Raw genomic sequence first — 26,334 nt, 5'->3', positions numbered from 1 at the left:
TGGATACGTACACCTAAACGCTGGCCAGCCAGATCCCTCCCTGAACACCTGTTCAGCACAGGTGTTCTACACCCATGGTGATGGCTAAGATGGCAAGGCTGGTGCCCATGATTGCACCCTCCCTCCACTTTGGGGAGAGCTGCTTGAGAGCAAACCCCACACAGAAAACCCTGGTGATCTTATAAGAGCCCCTGGATCTAGCCAAGCCCAAGGCCAGATGCATCCTTAGCTTTTTCCATTGCACAAGCCAGCCAGTTGCATTTCCTACTCCAGCCAGTTTAGGGGAAGGGTCTGCTATTTATGATAGGGAGGGAGACCTGGTAAGGACATGTGCTTGAGGTTTTAACTGGATGCACCAATCCTGGCTGGACAGTGGGCCTTCTTTTTTTTTTTTTTAAAGATTTATTTTTATTACAAAGATATACAGAGAGGAGGAAAGACAGAGAGGAAGATCTTCCGTCCGATGGTTCACTCCCCAAGTGAGCTGCAACAGGCCAGTGCACGCCGATCTGAAGCTGGGAACCAGGAACCTCTTCCGGGTCTCCCACGCGGGTGCAGGGTCCCAATGCATTGGGCCGTCCTCGACTGCTTTCCCAGGCCACAAGCAGGGAGCTGGATGGGAAGTGGAGCTGCCGGGATTAGAACCGGCGCCCATATGGGATCCCGGGGCGTTCAAGGCAAGGACTTTAGCCGCTAGGCCACGCCACCGGGCCCAACAGTGGGCCTTCTTGAGCAGACATCATGCAAGGGAGAGGTAGCACGTCTCCCATCCAGGCGTGTGAACTCAGAGGCTGGCCATGTTCCTGAGGCTGTTGCAGGGGACCCTGCTCCCTGGGGAAAAACTCTCCAGGGAGCCCCATGTGCCGGGCTTTGCTCGCGGGCAGTCACTCACCTCTGCTCTGTGCCCAGATCCTAGACAGCAACCTCTTGGGCCTTGTCCCTAAGGCGCTCCCTGGCACAGGAAAGCAACCTGGAGAGGTACAGCCTTAGTTTGTCCTAGCTTCACTGAGGCAGCCATGTGAATGTGGGCAGTTGACTTCTCTGTCCCCAAGTCTTCCTCTCCCAAGCGGGGCTGGGAATGGTGCCAGCTGGGAACACTAGGCACAGCCCAGGCTGCACTGCAGGATCCACAGCTTCCCTAACACATACCCCTGGGCAGTGCATGCTGCGCGGTACAGGCTGCAGACTCGGCCTCTGGGATCCCCACTCCAAGGGAACCGGGTCATCTCCCCTTGGATTCAGGTGTCAGAGTAATACTCTGACACAGGACACCACCCAAGCTGGCTTCAGAAAGGGGGCATGCCATCCGGATGTCCTCCAGGAAGTTCCCAAAAGGACACTGCCAGGCTATGCCCCCTCAGGGACATCTTCAGGAGCCTCCTAACAGTCTGGCCTTGTCTCACTTCTGGGGTCCCAGATGCATTGCTGCCAGATGCCTGCCCCGTCTCCCCAGGAGGCCCCTGTACTCTCAGCCTTGGCTTCCACACTTGTTGCCAGGCTCCTTCCCATCCCTCCAGGGTACCCTGGCTGTTCCTGCTGACCTCAGGGAATGCTTTTCCTCAGATGTCACCATGGCTGGCTCTTGCTTGTCCCTGGGGATTCCACTGCTCTCCCTTGTCCACTGGGCTGGGATAAGGCACCAGCTCTCAGAAATGCCCTCATGTGTCAGACACCTGCCTTCCTGGGTATGCATTTTATTAGTATTTATTGTTAAAATCTTTTATTTGGAAGGTTGAATGACAGGGAAGACATGAGACAGGTTGTGGGGAGGTAGGGGAACAGCGAGAGATCTTCCATCTGCAGGTTCACTCCCCAAATAGCTCCAACGGTCAGGGCTGGGTCAGGCTGAAACCAGGATCTCAGAATTCCATGTAGGGTTCCCAGGTCAATGGCCAGGGGCCAAGTCCTTGAACCCTACTGCTTTCCTAGGTGCATCAGCAGGCAGCTGGATCATTAGTGGAGCTGCTAGGGCTTGAACCTGTGATGCTGGTTTCACAGGCAGCAGCTCATCCCACTGAGCCACACGCCGGCCCCACCTTGATAAATTCTGTAGCCTAGCATGTCATCTTATCCCTGTTCAGCCTTGTTTTCTCCTATGGGACCAAACAGGAAGTTTAAAGTCACTCTCCATGGAGAGAGTGACTGTATGGCCAGCTGCAGGACTGGCAGGCTAGGCCCCACCAACACCCCCACCCCTACCCATGGACATGTTTTGCTCAGAGCAACTGGCGTGCCCAGCATCGAGGGCTGCTGGTTTTGATGCCCTCGATGAGCCGACGTGCAAGGCAATCAGAAGGCATCTGCCTCCTGCATAATTAGACTTCATCACCTCGGTGTGGGGAGTGCTGATTGCTGCTCGGAGACGGCCCCCTGATTTCAGGCTGGAGGGGCCGGAGCCCTCGGCGGCCCTGACGAGGGTAATTGAGGCAGGGCTTGATTGTGCCGGAAAGCTGAAGGGGACCGAGGCAAGAGAACCGGGCCACGTCACACCCCAAACGGGACTACACTTGCTAAATTTGTTTCCGATGCAATTTCATGGTGATTACACCGATTTCTTTTGAGTAATTGAGCCAGGCGCTGAGCTCCATGCCTGCAGCCCCGGCTGTCAGGAAAGGGTCTGTTGGGAGCGGGAGCTACTGATGATGATTTATGGGCCACTGTCAGAGCCCTTGCAGGGAACAGAGCCGGGCAGGTGGGGGCGCTGCCCGGGTGCTCTGGAGCTGGGACACCTCCTGGACTGTTCTCAGTCTGGCTCTGTTGCCTACCACCACGTGACCCTGGACACGCTCGCCGCGTGCTGTGCCCTCCTCCCTGTGGGCACACAGGCTGGATAGGGTCCCCAGCGATGCCACTCCCTCAGTCCTGAGCCACCTGGCCTGGGGTGGGCTGGGCGCTGTAGTGAATGGCAGCACACCCATGCCTTTTTCCCAACCTGCTCCTCAGCTGCCAGGGCGCCCACAACCACAGCGCTCCCAGGCAATGAATGCGTGGGAGCTCCAGTCCCAGCCCCAGGCTATTTAGGGTCGGTCCTGGACCCTCTGGCTCACAATGTATGAGGTGCTTCAGCCAGGCCTGCAGGAGCCCTGCCTCATGGGGACTGCTGGAACTGCTGCTCTGAGCCAGATGCTCAAATGCCAATCCTCTCTGGGGAGAATCAACCAAAGGCTGCTGCTGGAACCACAGGCTCTCTAAGCCTCCATCACAGCTCCCAGCTCAGACCCCCCAGTGCCAGGGCATGGCCCTATGCCTCTGGGGGGCATCAGACACCTTGGGGGTCTGCCAGAACAAATGTCTATGCGGAGAATCGCTCCCCAGGCCCCGAGCACCTGCTTGCCTCGCCTCTCCCTGGGAGATGCTGTTCTGAGGGTCAGCTGTGCTTCGTGCCCCTGCCTCCTGGCCCTGTGACCTCAGCCCCCAAACAGCAAGAAAACCCAGAGCCAGGAACTTTTAGCAAAAATGTTTAATCTCTCCTTAATGTGTGCGTTGTATTTACAAGTACTAAATCTGAAGAACAGTAAAATAGGAAATAGTTGTCTATTTACATATCTACGGGCCGAGCGCCCAGCAGCTACCAGACTTCTGAGAGAAGCTGTAGCCAAGGTCAGCTTGGACCGTCTGAGTGGTCACTCTTCTTTTGGGTGGGGGCTCTTCGGCATTAAAGGACAGCTAATTGTGGACTTCGTCTTAAAAATATCTTTCTCTCTCTAAATAGATCTACTCTAGCTCGTGTAGCACCAACGACGGCAGCCGTCATCCGCAACTGGGGGCAGAAGGGGTAGGGCCCCTGGGTTCCTCGGAGGAACTTGATGCCAGGGGTGGTGGGGAAGGGTCCTGGGGTACCCCGCTTCCACAGCCCCCAGTTCCTAAGACCAAGGGAGAGGCAGGCCTGGGGTACAGTGGCCGTGGGCTGGGAGTTCAGGGCCAGCTCGAGGTATATCAAGAAGCCAGGCTCCCAGGCCCAGGAGTGAATTGTCCCAAGCACCCCTGAGATTGGGGGTGGGGAGGGAGAGAAACGCTGGGGCAGGGGCTGTCAGAAGCAGGTGGTCAGAGGAGGGTGGCAACAGTAGTAGTGTCTGGGTCAGCTGCACCAGCACCTGTGCCATCATTGCTGAGACCCTGGGGTGTCTGGGAGCATCGCACAGGCACATGGAGTGGGTTCCAGTCCCTACTCTCTTGTACCCACCTGCCACTTCCAGATCAGAGGCTGGGGTTAGAGACCCCACAGTAGAGCACCGGGGAGTAACATAGGGGGCCCAGTTTGCATGGCAGAGCTGGGAGGCCTATAGGGGACCAGAGGCAAGGAGGGGGCCGAGGTGACCTCCACCAGCTGGCGGGGACCCCCGGAGGTCTGCTGTCTTGGTGCGGTGCCCCGAGTCGGCTTCATCAAGTGTATGTAAACAGATAGTGCTAAAGTGCTTGCGGCCAGACACCACACCACTTGCTCCAAGGCTCTCGCTCCAGGTAGGGCTGGATGCCTACCCTACCAGCCCACCCACATGGACAAGGGCAGCCCTGCAGGGCTGGCCCTGGGCCCTTTTCTACTAGGGCCAGGAGGCAGGGCCTGGATCCTGGAGGGGGCAGCAGAGGGGAGGAGGCACCCCCCGCCTGAGTGGGCAGGACTGGAAGAACTGGGGGCTTCAATGTGAAGCCGGAGTCCAGGGAAGACTTCGGGAAAAACGGAGGTTCCTGCCTGGGCCAGGACAGGCGGCATCAGAAGGGAGGCGTGGGGGGCACACTCAAGGATGGGAACCCCAGCTAGCACAGGGCGGGCCACCACAGTCAGTCCCAACTGGCTCTGGCCCAGCCCTGGTTTGCCCAGGCAGGGAATCCCCAGCTACGGCAGCCACCTGTGGGGCTAAGAGCTCCCTGAGTCACAAGTTCATCCATCTCACGCCAACCCCCACCCATGTGGGGAGGAGCTCCTCACTCCACCTGCTGCGGGTCTGCTGTGGCTCAACGCTGCTGCTTGGGAAAAGGGGGACCCTGGAGGCCAGCAGCCTGTGGGGGAGGGAGAGGGGTGGAAGGGCTCAGGGCACTGGGGCTGGGTCTGGCCACAGTTAGCTGTCCCTTAAAGTCCATGAGACTCCTTTAGTACCATCGAAAAAGTGAACTTGAAAAGGGGACAGGCTGCTTGTTTGCTTTTACAAGTGACTGATTAATAATAAAAAAAAAAGTAATAAAAAGGGGGTGTCTAACAACCTCTAGTATTCAACACTTGCAGTTTTAAAAAGATCAACTCAGACTAAACGCTAGCACGATCATGCATAACCCACAGGCTCCGCACACCCTGGCAGGGCGGAGAAGCGGTGACAGTGGTGGTGGGGGGTGGGGAGGCCCCTTCCCTCTCCACACCTACCCCCAGTTCTGGGGCCAGTCCGCTGTGGGAAGGCTATGAGATCCTTTCCCTGCAGCCCCGCCTCCAGGCAGCCTTCCCACCGCCTGCTTGCCCTTGTTCTGATGGTATTTAAAATCCTTTCTCCTTCAGTTACCTGTACAGCACCCCACTGGGGCCAGAGACGGAGGCCAGAGCCACACGTATATACACACACATATATATATATGTACAGGTGTATTTCTATTAAAAATGCGTTCTCTCTCACTTGGGGAGGGCAAAGAGGACAGCTACTGACCTCCAGGCCTCTGGACACTGCCTGTCGCTCACAGGTAGGATTGCCAGAGGGTCACTGACTTAGCCTTCGCCACCCAAGCAGAGGGCAGCTGATTTCTTGTCCCCCTTGGAAAAGGAGATTGGTCTCCAGCTGTCCCTCTGCTGCTGAGATGCTGGACTGGAGCCACTTGGGGTGGGGATGCTGAGGTAAGGGGAGGTGAGGAGGGGCAGGTGCACAGAGCTGCCCTCAGGAGCCCCGGGGGAGGCGGGCATTGCCCACCCCTTGTGAGCAGCTGCTGGGGGGCGGTACCAGGAGTAGTGTGGGGCAGGACAATAAATAACAGGACATGTGCTCTGTGGCCCAGAGCCCCAGCCCTCCCTGGGCTCCCACAGGCACAGCCCTGAGCACAAACAGGGTTGCCTGGTATGTCCAAGAGTCCCTCGGGAGCCTGGGCAGAGGCTGTCTGCAACCCCTCCATAGGAGGGGGTGGGGCCTCTCGGGGCAGGTGGCCTTGGCCGCGCGGAGCACGCGGTGAATCTGAGGATGGTGGCGGTGGTGCGGCAGACATGAGGATGCTGGCCAGGGAAGCTTGGCAGCTGCGGTGCGCCTGGGCTTTGGTGTATCTCGGATGGCCCTAGGCATTTTGCTTCTCCCTCGACGGATGTTGTGGCTTGGGAACCTAGGGGCTTCTTCCTGGCTCCCAGTCCCAGCTTCGAGGACACTGATGGGCCAGCTGCCCCTTGCTGTGGAAGGCCCCAGCTTCATTCCTTGGCCCCTTGGGGGCTGCCCTATTCTCCCGCAACGACCACCATGCAGCAAGAGTCCCGGGCCAGTCCAGCCACTCTATGCTCTCCCAGCTCCGGGTACAGAGGGGGCGCAGCAGGCACCATGGCATCCTCACCCACAGAAGGCAGGACCCCAGCTGGTGGGAAGAGAAGGGGAGGACCCAGACGAGGCTGGACCACACGCCTGGCCCCTCAGCACCTCCCGGGCACCCTGCATGGCAGGCCAGGGCTGCCCTCACACTCTGCCTCCCACCAGGCGGTCAGTGGCCAGGCTCAGCTGCTCAAGGCCATCGTGTCCACCACCTGCTCCAGTTTGCTCCGCAGCCGCTGCCGCCGGGCCTGCTCATCCTTCTCCAAGGCAGCCAGGATCTGCAGGTAGGCAGGGATGGGGGCATGCATCGGTGGGCTGGGCCAGCTGCCCATTTATATGGGATGGGTACCTGGGGTGTCCCAGGGTTGAACCCTCCTGTCTCCAGCAGAGGAATAGGGAGTTTCATCCTGAAGCCCCAGGGACTGGAGTCCTCAGCCCCACCCTCAACCCAAGTCTATGGACAGCAGCCTCTCCACAGCAGGGTGCCTTGGGAAACCTTTCTCCCCTGCCCGCTCCCACTGGACCCCAGGGCTGCGGGCCTTTCTCCCCATCCCCTGATCCAGCACTGCCACCATGCCATGCCATTGCTTGTCCTTCCCATTGTCTCAGAGCATCGGTCTAGGGACCCCCACTTCCTCTTGGGGCTCCTGCAGCAGAAGCTGCAGGACTCGAGCGACCTCTGCTCTGTACCACGCTCAGCTCCTGACCTGCCCACAGTCCCCCACCCTGCTTAGTTAATGACCCCCCACACTCCACTGGCACCTAGGCTTTGGGTGCCCAGAAGAACTCCAACTCTAAGTCCTGGCCCCAGCTTTCCCCACCTTCAGTTGGGCAAGTCTGGCCCCTGTACTCACACCCAGAACCCATGCACGGCACACCCTGCCTCTAGTCCCAGCACCCAGGCAGCCTTGGCCGATCCATTCCGCATGTCTCTCCTGTTCCCTAAGATCTTGTGTGCCCTGTCACAGGCCAGGGCACACAAGAGTGCTAGTCTTGCTACTGGACACCCTGGAGGCCCAATTATGTTGGTGTGGATGACAAGGGGGCCTCTGAGGCAGCAGAAATGAAGCTAAAGGACAGGACAAGAGTCTACTGGACCCTGGGGACATCCCCCAGGCCACCAATCCCCCTAACAGCACCCCAACTCTCCGCAACAGAGACAGTCACACCCTCCCTCAGCTCTCCACTGTGCAAAACCAGTCGCCTCACCCTACCCTTCCTGGTGGCTAAGGGCCCAGCTGGCTGAGCCCCCCCCCCCCCCCAAAGCCTCCTCTGACTGTCCCGAGGGCTCAGGAGACTTCAGGTGCTCAGGTACACGGGGGCAAGGGCAGGGTGGGCGCTGAGGAGGGAAGTCCTTCTAGCAGGTGCTACCTCCAGGGCTGAGCAGGAAGCAGGCAGGGCCAGAGGCTGCTGGGCGCACTCACCTCGTCCTTGTACTTGGTGATGTAGGAGTAGATTTCGTGCAAGGCGCTCATGCTGTTAAACTGGCTCAGGTGCAGCCGAGACTGCTCGGCCAGGTATGCACTCATGTCCTGGTCACTGATGGCGGGCATCTTGGCAATGTCAGCATAGTACCTGTTGGCAGGTGTCCAGCAGTGAGCTCTTGAATGGGAACCTAACCCCCTGCCTGCCCACCCCCTGCCCTGACTGGCTGCCCACCTCTCCACCCAGCTCTTGTAGTTGGGGATGTCCTTGGCATAGAGCAGCTTGTTGGAGGGTGAGTCCTTGCCCAGCTTGTGCTCGGATGTGGAGCAGGAGTCCATGAAGGTCTGGGCCACCACCGACAGGCAGGCGTCCGTGATGCTGTTCTTGTGGATGTCGAACACAAACTGCGGGTTCTTGATCACATTCACCCAGAAGCGCAGGGGCAGGCTGCAGACAAGTGCGCACAGGGTCAGCCTGCTCCCCTTCTGGATGGGCTCCTTCCTACCCAGCCAGGTCTCTGAGCCACAGCCCACATCAGTGTAAGTGTGAAGTGATCTTAGCCAACGACATGGCTCAGTGCCTTTGTGAGCTGCCTCTGGCCCAGGCCTCAGCTGGCAAATGCTGCAGCTGGTCGACACCCCCAGCCTGCACTGGGCCCAGTCACTGCGACCAGCCCCCACTCTCACCCTGTCAAATCTCTGCCCAGTGCACAGGCTCAGGGCCCCACCCACGTGCACACAGACCCCACGTCCCCACCACAGTCTGATGCGGGTGCTCGTGCAGCAGAGCAGCCTCAGCCCTGGGCCCTGGCCAGCGTGGCATCAGCAGATGCCTTGCGCAGTTACCAGTTGCTCTTCCACGTGTGGCGCACGTCAGCATCGTGGATCTGGTGCTTGTCAGCCTGCTCATCCAGGAAGTCAAACATGTACTTGATGGCCAGCGGCAAGGCTGAGCCCCGGTGTGCAGTGCTGAAGATGGTCTCAAACAGGTCGTCCACAAACTTCTGCAATGTGCCCTGCAGAAGGCCAGGGATGGAGAGCTCAGGCCTTAGCCAGATGGCCCATTGGAGAAAGGTGAGAGCCGGCTTCTGCATGTGGCTGTCCCAGGCTATGGCCCAACTGTTCCTCTCCACCCCCAATCCCCACACCTGCTGGGGCCTACCTTGGTAGCCAGAAGCCGCGTCAGGTAGATCTCTGAGACCATCTTGCTGCCCCGGTCACCCTCGCGCTGGTCCAGGTGGTCGTGGTTCTTCACCAGGTGCCACAGCTTGGTGCCACTCTCCAGGTCGGGCGTGATCATGGGCGTGCGCGAGCGTAGGCTGTCGGGGCTGCTGGCTGTGCGCAGCATGCTCTCTGCAGGCATTGGGCCATCAGCACCCCCACCCAGGCCCGCCTCTGCAGATGCTCAGCCCCTGCCCGAGCCTTGGCCTCCCTGGGCTACTGGGGTCAGCCGAGGAAGGGGCATAATTGAGCTGGGGCATACCCTGTCAGTTTGAAAGCAAAGCTGGGGGTCCAAGGGGCAGGTGTGATGACAACACCACTGAGCAGCCCAGGATGCCCCCCACCCTTGTCCCACCTCTACCCCCACCCCTCACCATATCTGCTGAGGGATTTGGTGAAGGTGGACGAGTTGGAGATATTGTAGGCAGACGTCTGCTTGGGCACCAGTGCCACTGAGGACCCGTCCGTCACCTGTGGGCAGAGGGTCAAGGACTGTGACGCCTGCAGATACCACTATGCCAAGGGCCCCACGCAACACCCCTGGGTCTGTGCCTGGGGGTCTCAGTCTCCCAGGTGGGACAGGGCCAGTGCAGGGCCTGGGATAGCCCCATAGCCTCTGCCCCTTTCCTCTGCCACTCGCCGCCTGCCACAGTCCTGGTTGTCCCCTGGGCAGAGGTTCCTGACAGCAGCAGTGTGAGCCGCCGAGTGCCCAGGAAAGTGAGCTCGCCCTACGGCTGGAGGGCGGGCTGGGGCCCACCTGGTAGTGTGCCAACGTGTTCAGTCTCTTCCAGTCATTGTCGATCTTAGTGGTGACGTCTTCGTCCTGCAGGATGATGCGTGCCATACGGCCCTGGCGCCACTCTGTGGGGAGCAGGGCACTGAGGGCTGGGTCTGGGGCCTTATTCTCTAGACTCTGGTGACTTCCTGACCCATGATGAGGCAGGGTGCGTGGGGCTCTGGTGAAGGGCCTTGAGAGTGGAGTGAGGCCCCTCCTGCTGCTCATATAGCTCCTCCCACTTGGCTGTGGCCTCTGTACTTGCTGTAGAGCCCTAAGCTCAGGGACCTTCCCTTGCCTTCCCAGTGCTCCAAGTGCACTCCTCAGAATGGCAGCCGCCTCTTAACTGGGCTCCGCCTGACATCTGCCTTTTAGCCACACTGCCCACATGACCCCCCAGCCCTGCCCTAGGAGCCACAGCCCCTGGCTCCATGGGCCCGAGCAGGGCAGCACTCTGTCCTGGTCTACCCGTCCCCCTTCTGCTCCACCATAACTTTCCAACCTGCTGTGGAGGCTCCCAGCCTCTCCCACCAGCTGCCCTGTCCAGGGCCCTCCTCAAGCCTAGCCCCTCACCCAGGTCCATGTCCCCGGCCTTGGGCCTCTGGGAGTAGGGGACGCCCTTGTACACGGCGTCCAGCAGCTTCTCCTTGACCTGCGTCACTGTGTCGCAGTTCAGCCCCTTCACAGGCACCTCGGGTGCGTTCTCGTTCTCAGGGATCACACAGTTCAGGGTCTGCAGGGAGCAGGGAAGGAACTGTGTGACTGCGGGTGTGGGAGGAGCGAGCCACCTGGGACAGCAGGGGCCGCTGGTGGCCAGGCTCTGAGCCTCTGGCCTCCTTACCAGGGTCTTGTAGTCGATCTGCTGCCGGATGAGCTTGTCCTCGCTGAGGGAGTAGCGGGCTTCACCCGTGATGGCGTCGATGGGGCCCTTTTCCATCTGCTGCTTGATGGCGCAGTACAGCATGAACAGTGGCTCCCCAGCACACTCCTGTAGCCAGGCGGGGCATAAAGTTGTAGCCAGCACCCCCTCAGGCTCCCAGCATAGTCCCCCTCTGACCCCAGCCCCTTCAGTGCCAGCCACGTTATTCCCAGGCAAGGAGAAACAAGTTCTGTGACGGAGATCTCTCTAGGAGGCTGCTCTGTGCCTTGGGCTTGCAGTAAAATGAGGAAGTACAGGGCAATACAGAAGCCACAGCCCTGGCACACTCCTGAGATGTGAGTGGTGGAGCATGGGTGGCCCAGTAAGATTTCTGCCAGCAGGGCCCGGTGCGATAGCGTAGTGGTTAAGGTCCTCGCCTTGAGCGTGCCGGGATCCCATATGGGCATGGGTTCGTGTCCTGGCAGCTCTGCTTCCCGTCCAGCTCCCTGCCTGTGGCCTGGGAAAACAGTCCAGGACGGCCCAAGGACTTGGGACCCTGTACCTACGTGGGAGACCTGGAGGAGGCTCCTGGCTCCTGATTGGTTCAGCTCTAGCCTTTGTGGCTGCTTGGGGAGTAAACCATCGAACGGAGGATCTTCCTCTCTGTCTCTCCTCCTCTATATATGCGTCTTTCCAGTAAAAATAAATAAATCTTAAAAAAAGAAAAAAAGATTTCAGCCAGCAGATTCCACCCTGATATCCTCAGACCCCAGTGGGACCTGCCCCCAGGATCTACTCACTGAGTCTGACTGTGGCAGGGCCAGAGCAAGCAGCTCAGGGCATGCAGCCCAGAGAGCCTACAGCATGTGTTCTAAGCAATGGTGAGCTCAGGCTGTCTGCAATGCTCCAGGACACGCCCTGCAGAGGCTCTGCAGCCAGAGGCAAGGAGGCCACACAGCCCAGGGCCTGTAACATCCTGCAGGGCCTATAGCATCCTGCGGCCGGAGGGCTGCCTCCTGCTGCTGCCTTGCAGCCTTTGCACTGCTGCCCCTGCAACTGGAACTCCCTCTGGATTCTACCTAGCAAGTCTTTGTAAACCCTCTGGATTCTACCCAGCACCCCGTTCACACAAGGACCTCTGAGCACCTCCTACCCCTACCCGAATGCGCACATCCCAGCGTACAAGACGCCCTTAGGAACAACCTTGCTGTTGCTGTAAGGGAGGTGGCCTGAGGGCCAGGGCACAAGTGGCTCACTCACACCTGGTCCCTGGCATCCAGCATGGAGCCTGACAAGGGCTCCAGACACTGGCATCACAAACTGAATGACAATTTACCTAAGCGAAACGTTCCTGTTGCCAAGCAAAGTGAAAATGCTAACCGGATGGAAGTTGGTTTGGCCCTGTCAGCCACCAAGGGTCAACCCTGTCCACAGCCAGCAGTGCCTGGGTGGGCGGCAACCACGGCACAGGTGAGACCCTGGCAGGGCCTGGGCTCAGAAGACCCGAGTGTGCCCCTGGCGGGCAGCAGGCCTGGTCAGCCCCCAACTGGGCCCTTGGCAAACAAACAGTGGCTCTAGCCAGTAACCAGATGCTCTGGGCACCTCGTTAGCATCTGCGGTAATTACAGAGACAGCTGCTGAGGAGCGGCCACAAGCATAGATCATCCCGAGACCTTGCGACAACACGACAACATGCCTGTCTCTGAAATTATGTTTCATTTGCAAACTTGGCTTCATTAAGTTGGCTGGGGAGGGGAGCGGGGCTGGACCAGGGTGGTGAACCAGCTGCCTCTCTTCCTGGAAATGCCATCTGATGGGAGTGACTGGGGCACAGGGATCTTGCAGGGTCCCCAGTCAAAGCAGCATGGTCAAAGCCTCTGATGAGGTCAGGGGAGCCAGGTGGTCCACCTGAGGTCATATGGCAAGTAACTGGAGAATCTAGGATTCAAATCCAGACGTGGGGGGAAGGGGTGGCCCTGGGCACTTCTTCAGGACCTGGGTAGGGGCTGCAGAGAAGGAAACAGGAGCGGACAGAAGCCAGGAAAGAGGCAAGTCCAGAATGAAAGGCCTTGGGCCCAGTGCTGGCCACAGTTGTGAAGAAATCACCCGGTGAGAAAGGGTGCATCCCAAGTAGGAGGCTAACATGGGCAGCCCAATGAGTGGCATGCGCACAAACAAATCTCCCCCCCAGGGATCCTGACCTCATCCCGAGATCACACCACACAGACACAGACATCACTTCCTGGTGTAACGCAGCAGCTTCCAGAGGTAAGAAATCCCATAATCTACTAAAACAAATAGCCTAGAGAAATGACCGAAGGCTAATGACAGACATTTGTAAACTTGGCTTCAAAGAAGAAATATGATTTTCCACTCAAACACAGAGGCAATGCTCTGCCTGTGAAGGGTCTGCCGGCTGGGGCGACGACGCCCTCCAATCTGCTCCCACCAAATGGACAAGAAGCAGAGAAACCCAGGGCTCCCTGAGGGCAGTGTCCCAGACGGAACAGGACGATGTGCCGGCAGTCAAGCAGAAAACAGAGCGTGTCTGATGGTCAGTACCTTCCGAAGTCCACTCAAACACCAGCACCATGAACCACAACTGGGAAAGAATCCAACTCTTCCTAAGGCAACAGACATGCAGCAAATGACACAGTTGTTAAGGGAGGACAAGGTGGACCCTAGGTCCTTGCCTGCTAGGGTGGGCTAGGCACTTTGTTCAGGGGGCAGAGAAGGAAGACAAGGTGTACAGTGCACTCTAAAGAAAAAGGGTCCAACAGCAAGATCCCTCACAGGACAAAAAGTACACTCACTTTACAGCTGTCCATCTCGGTTCAAAGACCAGTGTGGGAAGACAGCCACAAGATGCTGCCGGCATTGCCCACAGAATAGTAGAGGGTGGGGACACTGGGCCCTTCCTCACTTCCATTTGCTATGCAGGCCGTGAAATGAGCACGCATGACTTTCTGGTTACAGGCTTTTGTTCCTAAGGGCTGGTAATGGTGTTGGTTAAGCCACCACCTGCAAAGCCAGCATCCTATATAGGGCACTGGTTCGTGTTCTAGCTGATCTACTTCTGATCCAGCTCCCTGCTAATGGACCCAAAAAAATCAAGCTGCACAAGATGGCCCAAGTGCTGGGGCCCCTGTGCCCATGCGTGAAACGGGAAGAAACTCCTGGCTCTTGCCTTGAGCTGCCTTAGCCCTGGTCAATGTGGCCATCTGGGGAGTAAACTGGCAGCGAGAAGATCTCTTTCTCTCCCTCTTTCTATAACTCTTCCCAAGAATTGGAAAAGATGTGGTTGTTAAAAAATAACCTAAGCTCGGGGCCTGGCGGCGTGGCCTAGTGGCTAAAGTCCTTGCCTTGAACGCCCCGGGATCCCATATGGGCGCCGGTTCTAATCCCGGCAGCTCCACTTCCCATCCAGCTCCCTGCTTGTGGCCTGGGAAAGCAGCCGAGGACGGCCCAATGCATTGGGACCCTGCACCTGCGTGGGAGACCCGGAAGAAGGTTCCAGGTTCCCGGCTTCGGATCGGCGCGTATTGGCCCGTTGCGGCTCACTTGGCGAGTGAATCATCGGACGGAAGATCTTCCTCTCTGTCTCTCCTCCTCTGTGTATATCTGGCTGTAATAAAATGAATAAATCTTTAATAAATAAATAAATAAATGAATGAATACATTTTTAAAAATCTTTAAAAAAAAAAATAACCTAAGCTCTCCAAGTCCACGTGTGTATGCCGTGGGCCAGGCTTCCCCTTCTTTTGACAGCTGTATAGCACTCCTCTGCAGGATGGCAGTCCCTCAGGGGCATCAGTCCTAGGACCCATGGGAACGCCTGGCACCTCGGACAGAACCCAGTCCTACACACACTATGCTTTATGTGCAATCCTGACCAGATTTGTCCCTAGCCTGTAAGCCACCCCTTGCTCACAGTAGAGGCTTGTTTCTGGAGTCCCCTGCTGAAGTCACTGGAGGGAGCTCACTGCTTTGTCCCTGAGAACACAACCCGTCCACAGACAGGCTGCCGTTTCCACCTTACCTGAGCGCTTCAACCCCATTGCCACGACTCCCACGGTTTGAAGAGGCACAGCAGTGGGACCAGCAGGACTTACTCCTGAGCCACGGACATGAGACTGACTGTTCCTGCCATAAGTGTTGGCACCCTGGGCACAAGACTGCTTTCTTTCCTCAGTAGGAACTTCCACCTCCCACTCCCCATGGGAAAGCACTTCCGGCTTCTACTGGATGCATTCTAATTGCTAGCACCACCACACTTGGGGCCATTATGATGTAAATGCAGGGTGACAGACACACACGCACTGCACTACCCCAGTAGGTGAGGACAGAGTAATTGGGCACAAAACCGGAAACCTAAGCACTATTCAATGTCTGTGACTTCTCATTGTTTTCAGCTCACAGTGGGACTCTGGTTCACTGAAAACATAGGAAATAAAACTCTGCTGCACAAACCCTCTTCACGTGTCCCCTCTCCTGCTGGTGGGCTCCTGGGCTGCTTCACACTGCCTAGTGGGGTCAGCCAGCCACACAAAGACAGGGACCGTCTGTCCCTGCACCAGACTGCCAGGCCAGATGACCTCACAGAGGGAACTACTGGGGCCGATGGGGCTACTGGGGTGCGACAGGTGGAGAAGAGTAGTTCAGTGGAAGCAGAGGCCTGGTCTGCGGTGGACAGATCAGGGTGACAGCCAGGGAACACGATGAACATGCAGAAAGCCTTCCACGGATTTAACCAACCAGAGCTGGGATGCACTGGCTGGGCCAGGGTGGGGGTGCTGAGCAGCACTACCTCACACGGGACGGCAGCCAGCAGCCCTGGCACCCCCACTGTGTCAGGGTCACAGGCGTCCACAGAAGAGTGGGCACGTGCAGGAGTGAGCTTGTTCTAGCCCATTCCACAGCAGGCTCCTGGATGTCTGTGAGCTGTCCTCCATCGACACGGAGGGGCTGCAGCTGAACCCCACATTCCAGGATGGTGACAATGGCAGGTTTTATGCTATGTGCATTTGACCACGGCTGAGGAAATCTGTGGCGTGCCCAGAAGGAACAAGCGGTTGGGCCATGAAAACACGTGCAAGGGCCTCAAATGCATGTGACAGAGTGAAATGAGCCAATCTGAAGAGATTGCTGTGTGAGTCTGACTGACTGCCTTCTGGAAAGGCAAACCCAGGAGAGCAGGAAAAGCCAGGCTCCCAGGACTTGGGGGAGGAATAGGTGAACAGGGCAGGGCATGGCATGCTCTCCCCAGGATGCTACAACACCACACATGGCGCTGTATGCTGACCGAAGCTGATACGATATGCGATACCAAGAATGGACCAGTGCCCCGAGGCCTTTACTGTGGCCGATGATGGGTCAGGAGGTCATTAAACTGTGACAGATATTCTACTGGGGGGCAAGGGGTGCAGACACTCCTTGCCTCAGCAGGGCTTCATTACTGCACACACTCCAAGTCCCAAGGACATTTTGATACCCACATCCTGCTGCACATGGTAGCACTGCCCAGAGCCCTGTCCAGAACCAGGAGTGGCATAGCTCGGCCTGCTTACCCACTTTGTATCTTTAAGACACAGATGACACAGTGCACAACAGAGTGGGAACTGCAGTTAGAACCCGTGTCACAAGCTGAGAAAAGGCACAAAATTCAAACTCGAAATGGAGTTGTAACTACAGAGCATCCTAAGGGGAGGGACCGTCCAGCGGGATGTAGTTGTACACAGGGGTGATGCTGGTGTTTTGCTCTCATTTCACCATGAGCCCAGAGCTACGGGTGGGCCTGCCTATAGCCCCTATCAGGATGCCTTGGGCTACAGCCCCAGCACTCTCTCGTACCCAGCCTGATGCTAACGCAGCCCTGGAAAGCAGTGGCAGATCAAGCAGGTGGGTTACCAGCCCCCGCAGGCATGGAGAGCACATCTGCCCCATTCTGTCTCTCCTAGGGTAGGAACACAGTTCCTTCCAGAAGCAGTGAGGCCCTGGCTGGACCCAAGTGCAACTCATGTACTACACAATGCCCCAGCCTTGCAGGAGACAGAGTCCATGCCTGACTCAGGTGGGGAGCTGACCACATACGGTCTGCTCATCTGGGTGTGAAGCCACAGAGGCTGGGTAGGCTGCATACCAGGTGCACCTGCTCTGGATGACAGAGCTCAATCCTCTTGGCACAAAAATGACTGACATGACAGAATGTCATTTTAACAGGTAATGCATGATTCTCTGTTAAGTGCTGACAGCTTTGTGTGCAATGATGTTAGCATTATGTTGGGGACCATCGTATGCACAAGGACCTGTCACCTCTAGTTCTGCTTAGAGGTGACAGTGCTCAGAGCAGAGTCCCTGCCGAGCTGAGCAGCACCCTGCTGAGGGACAGCTGAGTGCCTGCCAAGCCAGCAGAAGCACACAGGCACCAGCCCAGGATGCTGTGAAGACAGTAGGATATTTGAACCCAGGCAATCAGGCGATCCACACCAGCTCCACACTCTTCCCCGAGGCCACAGGGGCAGGACGCCTGCATCTGGAGAGTGTCAGCCAGGAGCACAGTGACCAGGCACACACTTACTGCATGCACATGGGAGCCTGCTGCTCCCAGCTTGTGACAACATGCACAACACTGCCAGCCAGGTGGCACTTGATGCATATCACAGCTCAGCAGCACCTGCAACGCAGGTGGCTGATCCCACAAACTACAGCTCAAATACAACTGGCAGGGCCACCTCCGGTTGGCAGTGGTGGGCAGGCGGGGGGAAGAGGCTGTACTCTGCCTTATACTTTCATCCTTCCTTTCCTTAGCCTGGTGCCCCTGCTCTAGGCACTCACACAGCAAGGAAACCTGGGCTTGCATCCAGCGTCAGCTCAGCTGCTGGCTGTGTGTGGGGACACCCATGGTTACTCTGTGGGGTGCGTCATGGCCAGACAACCAAGAAGGGAGAGAGGCAGGGAGTCTGGGGTCTTATGCACCCAGGGCATCGCAGGCTGGGCCCCAGTAGGCTGGGCCGGTTCCTGGAAGAGTCCCACCCGCTGTCATTTCTCCAGCAAATCCTCTGAGCCCCAGCCCCAGGCCCCTTGCTGCTTCCCTCCCATTCTTGGCTCTGCTCGGACACCTGACCCCATCCTACCTTGAGGAACTTGTATAAGAGGAATGTGAACCAGTTGGTCAGCATCTTCTCGGCCACCGACTCAGTTCTAGGGAGTGGAGAACAGTAGGATGAGACCAGCTGGCATCATGTCACCATGCAACAGCAGACTCCCCGTCATGGCCCCCAATCCTGACCCCAGGAAGCGATGAAGACCAAGGAAGCCTGCCGTGGACAGACCAGGCTGTGGTATGTGACCTCAGGCCTGGCACTGACTGCCCTACGTAGTGCCAGCACATCCAGGTCCCTATTACTGAAGTCTGGTCTGCAGAGGCCGAGGCTCAGGGACACAGTGGTTGACCCCCCACCCCCTACCCAGGAGACAGGACAGGCCCCAGCCTGAGGCCTGGCCCGTTGCTCACCGGCGCAGCAGCAGCTTGGGGTGGTTCTTGCTCTCCAGGTTCTTCTCGATGAGGTCGGACAGCAGCTGCTTGAGCACGCCTGTGGCATATTCCATCTCACCCTGCAGGGCCGTCATGATGAGCGAGGCCACGTTGCCCCGGTCGCGCATGGAGAAGCTGCGCTGGGCCTCTAGTGTACGGATAAAGGTCAGCAGGAAGTGCTTCTTGGTCAGCAGCTGCCCAAACAGCGTTAGTGACTTCTCCACATTGGCCTGTACCTGTGGGAGCATACAGTGTGGAGCTGTCTAGGCCTGGTGGCTGCAGGCAGGGAAGACCCAGACAGTAGGCCCCAAGGGTAGTGACATGTCATGCTGACCCCTCAGAGCCAGTGGGTCAGTCTGCAGGCCCACCTGTCCTTCTTGGCAGAGAGGATGTGACCTGGAAGCTGCCAATGCTCCCCACTGCCATCTGGATGGCCTTGGGCAGGGCCCTGCCATGGCCAGCCCGGGAAAGCCTGCTGCAGGCAGGGAGGTGACACGGGTTTGGCTGGTGCTGCTGAGTGTGAAAAGCACTCAGAGTCCCGGGGAAAGGCTGTCCATGTGGTGAGTGAGGATAGTAAGAGAGGTCCTAGGGAGGTAGGGGTGGGCAGCCCCAATCTGGCAGCAGGAGGTAAGCAGAGCACCCTGGGGTGACCCAGGAGAGTGGGGAGGGTGAGTGCCCAATGTACCCCACAGACGTCAGTCCCTGGGAAAGAACCAGTTCTCAGGCAAGACAATGGCATGTTAAGGGGATGCCTGGTATCCTCCCAGGTCCTGGGCATTCCTTATTGAGGTCATCTTGCTCTCTGCCCTCAGGGAGCCTTGCAGGTGGTGGGCAGCGACAGCCCGCTTACCGCTGTGAGGTCAGTGGCCCTACCTCCATCTCCTTGAGCACGGGGTGGTCCTCGATCCCAGGGAAGAGTACCCGCATGGCGTACGTGCGATAGTCAAGGAACGGGATGCCAGCGCCGTCCAGGTCATTGGTCAGCTCGTGGATGTCCGTCTGCAGCTCTGCGAAGGCTGTGGGCAGTAGGACATGGTGTCAGTGGCTTTACCTTGTGCCAGTCCCAGTCCTCCAATCTCCAGGGCAATGATCAAGGTCTGGCACATGAGAGCGAAGCTGGTTGAGCTGGGTGGGGCTTCCAAGGCCTCAGATACTGTTAGTGGGGGTGGAGCCACTTTGGGGCACTCCCTCCTTCCACCAGTCTGGAAGGAATGGGGTGCAGTCAGGTACAGGAGGTGGCAGACAACAGAGCCCCAGGGCCAAACAGCTGCAAGCTCACCCCCTCACTCTGACAACCCCCACGTGCATACCTTTAGCCCATGGAGGGCCCCCTTCCCAGTGCAGCCCAACCCCAACCAACTCTGCCTCTATCAGAAACAAAGGCAAGCAGGGCAGTGGAGCAGCCCCATGGAACATTCCAGAGTCATGAGGTGTCCGCTCAGCAGCTGCCTGAGGGATATGCTATCTGATCGTGAGCCAGGGGAGCGCCAGGAAGGCTGGGGGAGGGGGCCGAGCCTGGTGGGTTGTACTGAGAGCTGGGGCCCACGGTCAGGCATGTGGTACCCTACAATACTCACAAGCCACCATGGCCCACCTGCCAGCCCTGCAGCCAGTCATCCTGGCGGAGGCCCAGGCCACCTGCCTCCTACCTAGCTCCCCATACCTGTTCACGAAGACTGTCCTCAGGGCAGGTGGGCAGAGAGAGCCCCAGCAGACCCTGGGCCTCTCAGGTGTGTGTCACAATCTGGGGCCCCTGGGATGTAAAAGGCTGAGTACCCCATCCTGGGGCCGGGAGGCTTGGCAGTTCCCAGCCCTGACACAGGAATGCTCCAGGGTCTGCATCATGCCTAGAATGTTTTATCACCAAGGCTGCATCCCCTGCCCACCCCACAACAACAGTCTCTAATAGGCTCACAGCAGAACCTGGAGCCACAGCAAGGTGGAAGCTGCACCAGGGAGGCCCGGGGTCAGGCAGTCCAAGGCATCATTGCCCACAACAGCTGGCTCCCAGTCAGCTACCCAGCAGCAGGCCTTACCCCTAAGCTGGCTCCCAGGAAGCCTGGACCACATGGGCTCCCACAGCCCCCAGCCTTGCTGCCCATAGCCCCCGTGCTCAGGACCCTGGGCAAGGCCACTCCAAGATGTGTGGGAATGGCTCTGGGGCCCCACTGTGCCCCTCTGGTTGGGCCCTTGATCTCATCCTTCCCACTGCTGCTCACGCTGCTGCTCAGCCCCTTGCTCCCGGCACCAGCCAGTGCAACTGCGGTCCCCACCTGCCCAGAATCCAGTCCACTCTCTCTGGGCCACATCCCACCTGGGGTCAACCTGCTCTTCGCTCAAGGCTTCAAGGGGTCCAGATCAAAGGCAGTGGGGGGAAAAGGGGATGAGACCGGATGTGGCCATCAAGAATTGATTCCTGCTCCCTGGGGTGACTAAGCTTGTTCATTGTGGCTATGTTCTCACCAAGGCCAAGAGCATGCCAGAGACAAGTGGGCACTGGAGAGGGAGGAGCCTGAGCCAGACAGAGCCCTGGACACAGTGCAGAGAGGCATCAGCTACACCCAGCCCTGTCTGAGCCGATGTCTTCCAGCAGTCACCTGTCCCATTTCTGGAGGATGGTGTGACTTGAGTTCCCTGAGGCAAAGGCCAGCCAGGACAGGGATGTGTGTGAGTCTGGCAGTTGACCACAGACACCCAGGAGTAAGGGCACTACACACTGTACAGACAGAAGCACTAGGCACCACTGGCCACTTCTACTCCCATTCCCAGCACCCTAAGTAGGTGCTATTACTGTGTCCATTTTGCAGAGGTGAAGATTGAGGTATAGAATGTCAAGAGCCCATCCCTAGCCTGGTGGCGTCTCACGAGCAGCCAACAGAAGGAGAACCTGTTCCAGAAGTCCAGAGGCCCCAGACAGGCATCTGGTTCAGGCACCTGCCCAAGACCAAGCCCCACAGCAAGGACACACAGAATGCTGTAGACAGAGCCAGAGCGAGCAGCTGAGACAGGATCTAGCGCGGAGAGCCACGAGCCCCAGCCCAGCACACCTTCCTTGCACTCCAGGGCCACGCGGGACTCCAGGTTGTCCATCTGGAGCTGTAGCCGCTTGAGGGTGCGGTCGGCATCACGAGACTTGCGCTTGTAGGCGATGAGCACGGCCACGATGACGAGCAGCAGCAGGCCCCCGCCACCGCCGATGCCCACGATGGCAGGCAGCGTCAGCAAGCTGTCTGAGTACACCTGCAATGTGCCTGGCGAAAACTCGAAGCCACCAGCTCGCACCTATCGGGTGAGAGTGGAGGTTGCTTGACAGACAACTCCCAGTGGATGACATTTCACCAGAGGGCTGGGAATGGGCGGGGGGGGATTGGCAGAGGTGGGGACGCAGGGATCTGAGGCTGGGACTGCCTTGGTGAGGTGCTCTCATAGGGCTGGGGACAAAGGCAGGCACTGGTTTACAGAGTTGAGGCGGCCCTGTTGGGTGGAACCCAAGAGCCCAGAGCTGGGGCCAGGGAATCACTCGCAAGTTCTTCCTCCCAGGTGGATGGGCCAGCCAGGAGACGCACCGTGACCTTGTGCTGTCCGGTGAGATTGGGTGACTCGCACAGCAGCTGTGTTTCTGACACAGTGAGGATGCAGGGCGTGGAGCCAATGAGCACTGTGTAGTTGAGACGGGAATTGCCAGGTGCGGGGGGCAAGAGGTTCCGGCCCTGTAATGGGAGCAGGGTGAGCTGGGGAGTCCCTGGTGGGCAGGTTCCTGAAGCCCCCGCCCCATCCTGCCCCACATTAGGACCCACCTTGAGGATGAGAGGGGAGCTGGGCTTGAGCTCCAGCAGGCCAGTGGGGCTCAGGGGCTCCAGCACAGGGTCAGGGTAGTAGAGGAAGGAGGAGGAGTTGAGCACCAGCAGGGCACGCACATTGTCCATGACGAAGCCCAGTTCATCCGGCCGCTCGCCCAGCTCAGGCGGGGTGCGTGTCGGGTTGTCCACAGACGGTGCTCGGCACACCATAGTGGTGTCATTGTATACCATGCAGCTCTGGAGACACGGGGCACCAGTAAACTGGGCTGAATGCCCCATGTACCAGTGCTCCTTAGGGAGCCCACCCAAGGGAGGGGGTGCCACAGGACAGGAAGAGGTTCAGTGCCTAAAGCCCAGGCCCTTCCTAGACTCCAGGCAAGGTCATCTTCCTTCTCTGGGGGTCTCCCACCAGGATCAAGGATGGCACCAGCTGTGGGAGTAGGGAGGTCAGAAATGGGATGGCCAGTCCAGGGGCCTAAGGGGAAGGCAAGGCGGGTGGACTCTGAGTGGCTGGTAGAGGTGGAGACTCACATTTTCGCGCTCTACACCTCCATACTTGGCTCGGATTCGAGGTTCACGGACGGTGGCCAGATTGGTACCTATGACAGTCAGGAGGGTCCCACCACTAGGAAGTAAAGGGGTGGGGAACCATCAGCCAATGCTTAGGGGAAGACGGGGGGGATGGTTATGGGATCCCGATCGACTGGTTTCTACCTGTTGATGCTCCACTCGGGGTCAATTCGCAGGATGGTAGGGTCCTCGGTGTAGTTGTACTTCACCTCGGGGTTGGTGAGCTGGGCGCGGTTGATGTTGATGATGATGGGGGCGCTGCCCGGGTTCTGCCCGGGGGGTGTCAGGCAGCGGATCTCTCGAGAGTTTCTCCTGGAAGGCCGAGGAGGATGGTGAGGGGGGAATCGAGGACACCAGCAGAGCTCGCCTTTAGAGTAAGCTAAACACCCAGGCTCTGGCGCAGTCAGGACCAGAGCAAATACCAGGCTGCCTCTGGGCAGTGATCACTGTAGCTGCCACTGTCCTCTCCAAGTACCATGCCACCTGGTCCTATCTCCAACCCTCCCAGCTCCTGGGACCCTTCCCACATGGCCCTGCTTGGCCTGTGACCTGCAGGTCTATTTTTCTCAAAGGCCTCTGCCGGCAGAATAGATTGGTCCTACCTCTGGCACCTGGTCTGACAATTGTGGCCAGGGCTCCATGCCTGGCAGGAGCTCAGTCTCTCCACAGTGTCTGCCAGCAAGCCTACCCCACCGGCTGGGAAGCGGGCAGGGATTGAGAGACTGAGGCTATGACCCCAGCCTTTCCCATCTGCTCCAGAGGCATCAGCCCTGAACCTGACCTTGCAGAGTCCTCAGAGCTCAGAGTCAACCCCCATGCTTTGGCAAGGCAGGGACCTTCCCTCTCTTGGTCTCATCCGAGGAACAGGCCTTCATTCCCAAGCCCCTGGACAGGGAGCTGTCTGGGGTGAGGGTCACTGGTGACCCCCAAGGTGCTGAGATGGCTACTGGGTCCCCTGGGCTCCTTCGGCAGAGTGGGGAAGCCACATGGCCATCGCTGGGGACGAATCTGATAATGGGTAATTATCTTGGGGCCTCGCCATTATCATCCCTAATCTAAAATTATCCACTTCGGGCCTCAGGGCTTTTGTTACGAGTTCTATGTTTTCTCAGAATTTCTTCTTAAATACTTCTTACTTTGTACCCCAGGAAATCCCCACTCTCAGGGACACAGGACAGGGCACATGTAGCCCAGTAGTCCCTACCTCCAGGAAGCCAGGCCCCACCCACTCACCACCCCCTCCCTTACTGTGTCCTTCCCTCCTCCCACTGTGGAGGTAGCCTCTGTCTCCATGGCAACCCTCTCCTGCCTCTCGGTTTCCATAGTAATCACCCCAGCCAGCTCTCCATACCCCCTGTTTCCCAGGCAACAGGAGGGGGCCGGCAGCCATCTGAACTGGGAGGTACAGCCCTGGCCCCTCAACCACCAGCAGCAGAGAGAGGGCAGGGCCCTAGCCCCCTGCTCCCACCTGCATTCCCTACCAGGAGAAGGAGCAGGGTCGGCCACCGATGGACACGGCCACGTCACTGCCTGCGTTCAGGTGGCTGCCCTCGATGCCAATCCAGGTGCCCCCTGACAGGGGCCCGCGGGAGGGGCTCACGCGGTAGAAGGTGGGTGTCTGCAGGAAGAAGGGCTTGTTGGTGCTTCCAGAGAAGCTCTGCTGGCTCATCTGGCTGTCCATGTCCCCAGACAGGAGGGGTCCATGTGCCCCTGGGCTCTCACTTGCTCAGAGTTCTCAGACAAAGCCCGGGCAGGCAGGGCAAAGGCAGTGGGTAGAAGTAGGGACAGGAACCCTCAAGAGGGCACAGCACAGGTCATGAGGGAGCACATGGCAGCTATGACCAGGATGGCACCCAAGGGGTGGAGCACTGGGGCAGGCCTCGGCCAGCAGAGGAGCAGGCTGGCACTTACCACGAAGGTGAAGCGCTTGGGAGACAGGGCCCGGTAGTGCGGTGAGCAGTCCCGTACACACACTTCCACCAGGGCATCATGGGATCGCACTGTGCTGGCATCCCCGATCTCACAGACGATCCTGTGGGCATCGGAAGGCCTCAGGGACGGTGCAGGCAGCCCCTGGACTCTGCCAGGCCCCCTCCCCTCCACACCACACTCACTGCTCGGCGCTGATATACTCGCTCTCCACGGGGCTGCACAGCACCTTGCCCACACGCACACCCAGCCGCACGTCCTCAAACCGCAGGCCCAGGTTCTCTCCTGTGATGGTCAGCCGTGTTCCTCCCTGCCTCGGGCCAGTCTCTGGGGACAGCTGGGGGAGACCCAGGCCACAACACCACTCTACCAGGTGCCGGGTGGGGACTGGGCAAGGCACAGATCCCCACCGCAGGCAAGGCCTACCTTGAGGATCTTGGGGTCAGTGCAGCGGCTACTGCCATGGCGAGCATGCATCCAGGCAGTGGGCACATCGGCTGGGCAGTGGTGGCGCAGGGAGCAGCGGCGCTCAGCCACACACCAGCCACACTCGAAGCGTGGGTCGGCCTTAAGGCAGAGGCCACAGCTCTCACGAAGGGCTGGGCACTTGTAGAGGTGAGCTGCACGGTAGGGAGGGGAGTGTAGTCAGCCAGGCCCTGTCTACTACCTAACCCACCCCAACCAGCCAGCCAGCCAGCCAGCCAGCCAGCCAGCCAGCCCCGGCTCACCCTGGATGTTCTGAGGGTTGTCAATGACAAAGTTGCCGTTCCACACAACGGACAAGTTCACGGGCAGGTCACTGATGTCATTCCCCTCATAGGAGTACTGTGGGCAGCAAGCATAGCAGTCAGGCTGGGGGCACAGACCACGAGCTCCTGGACATGGCAAAACTGGCTCCTGGGGGTGATGGGGCTTGGGAAGGTCTGGTACCCAGGCTCCTGGGAAGAGTGGTGTTTCCAGCCAGGAGAGAACCACCACCTACCTCAGCAAGCCCTTGCCTGTCTTGTCCCTCTTATCAGGTCCCACAACACCACCATCCCAGCCCAGTGCATCCTAGCAGCCATCAAGGCCCTCTCCAGGGGACTTCCCTGCTTCCCAAGGTGGAACTCCATGGGCTCTCCTTGGGGAGCCACCCCAAACCACAGGGAATCTGCAGCCCCAGAAACAAAACCGGGGCTCCAGCTGGGTTTCTGGGGCACCCTTCGGGGGAGCTCTGTGAACTTCAACATCTTCATCTCTTGCAGCAGCTGGGGCTGCCCCGATGTATGAGACGCCTGTGTCACTCAGCCTAGCGGCACCCCAGCCCCACCCCGGGTGCCCCAGCTGTGTTCTACTTTCTGTAGTCGATGACCTCAACTCCACTCCTCTACCCGGGCAGAGGCAAGGAGCCTGGTCTCTCCGAGGGCCAGGCCGGCAATTCATCCTGGTTTTATCGCAGGCATTTAATTGGATCCCATCAAAGGCCCTGATACTCCCTCTTCCCTTTAGCAGAGGCTGACGGAAAGATAAATGAGAAGCAGGAGGAAGGGGTGGGGGTGGGGAGGACGACAGAGGCACACGACGGGGAGTCACAGGGGAAGCAGACACAGGCAGCCTGCGAGGCTCACGAAGAATGGACAGGACCGGAGAGGGATGTCATGCTGGTAGGGGGTGATCTTCATGGCCCCATCTGGCCCCAGGGGGCCTGGGCAACCTGCCACATCCCACCAGACCCCTCTAGAACTGACCAGGGTCATC

The 26,334-nt window shown here is 58.6% G+C and overlaps 1 protein-coding gene across 1 annotated transcript in view; it reads right to left on the bottom strand.

Moving 5' to 3' along the window:
• Positions 1-3,445: 3,445 nt before the first annotated feature.
• PLXNA1 (plexin A1) overlaps positions 3,446-26,334 on the bottom strand; it is a 47,174-nt gene continuing 24,285 nt past the window's right edge. Inside the window, exons 11-32 of the mRNA XM_058678437.1 lie at positions 25,326-25,422; positions 25,024-25,217; positions 24,783-24,934; positions 24,580-24,700; positions 24,150-24,286; positions 22,813-22,980; positions 22,630-22,723; positions 22,096-22,335; positions 21,865-22,008; positions 21,346-21,580; positions 19,172-19,314; positions 18,278-18,534; positions 17,898-17,964; positions 10,747-10,893; positions 10,479-10,638; positions 9,888-9,991; positions 9,505-9,601; positions 9,072-9,262; positions 8,756-8,925; positions 8,145-8,357; positions 7,910-8,060; positions 3,446-6,763 (exon numbers count right to left, since the gene is read on the bottom strand). Coding sequence (XP_058534420.1) covers positions 6,668-6,763; positions 7,910-8,060; positions 8,145-8,357; positions 8,756-8,925; positions 9,072-9,262; positions 9,505-9,601; positions 9,888-9,991; positions 10,479-10,638; positions 10,747-10,893; positions 17,898-17,964; positions 18,278-18,534; positions 19,172-19,314; positions 21,346-21,580; positions 21,865-22,008; positions 22,096-22,335; positions 22,630-22,723; positions 22,813-22,980; positions 24,150-24,286; positions 24,580-24,700; positions 24,783-24,934; positions 25,024-25,217; positions 25,326-25,422 — 3,378 coding nt within the window. The 3' untranslated portion in view covers positions 3,446-6,667. The remainder of the gene's footprint in view (positions 6,764-7,909; positions 8,061-8,144; positions 8,358-8,755; positions 8,926-9,071; positions 9,263-9,504; positions 9,602-9,887; positions 9,992-10,478; positions 10,639-10,746; positions 10,894-17,897; positions 17,965-18,277; positions 18,535-19,171; positions 19,315-21,345; positions 21,581-21,864; positions 22,009-22,095; positions 22,336-22,629; positions 22,724-22,812; positions 22,981-24,149; positions 24,287-24,579; positions 24,701-24,782; positions 24,935-25,023; positions 25,218-25,325; positions 25,423-26,334) is intronic.

The sequence above is a fragment of the Ochotona princeps genome, chromosome 21 (assembly GCF_030435755.1).
Source record: "Ochotona princeps isolate mOchPri1 chromosome 21, mOchPri1.hap1, whole genome shotgun sequence".
Taxonomy (NCBI): Eukaryota; Metazoa; Chordata; class Mammalia; order Lagomorpha; family Ochotonidae; genus Ochotona; species Ochotona princeps.
This window is presented reverse-complemented; position numbering and strand designations above follow the sequence as displayed.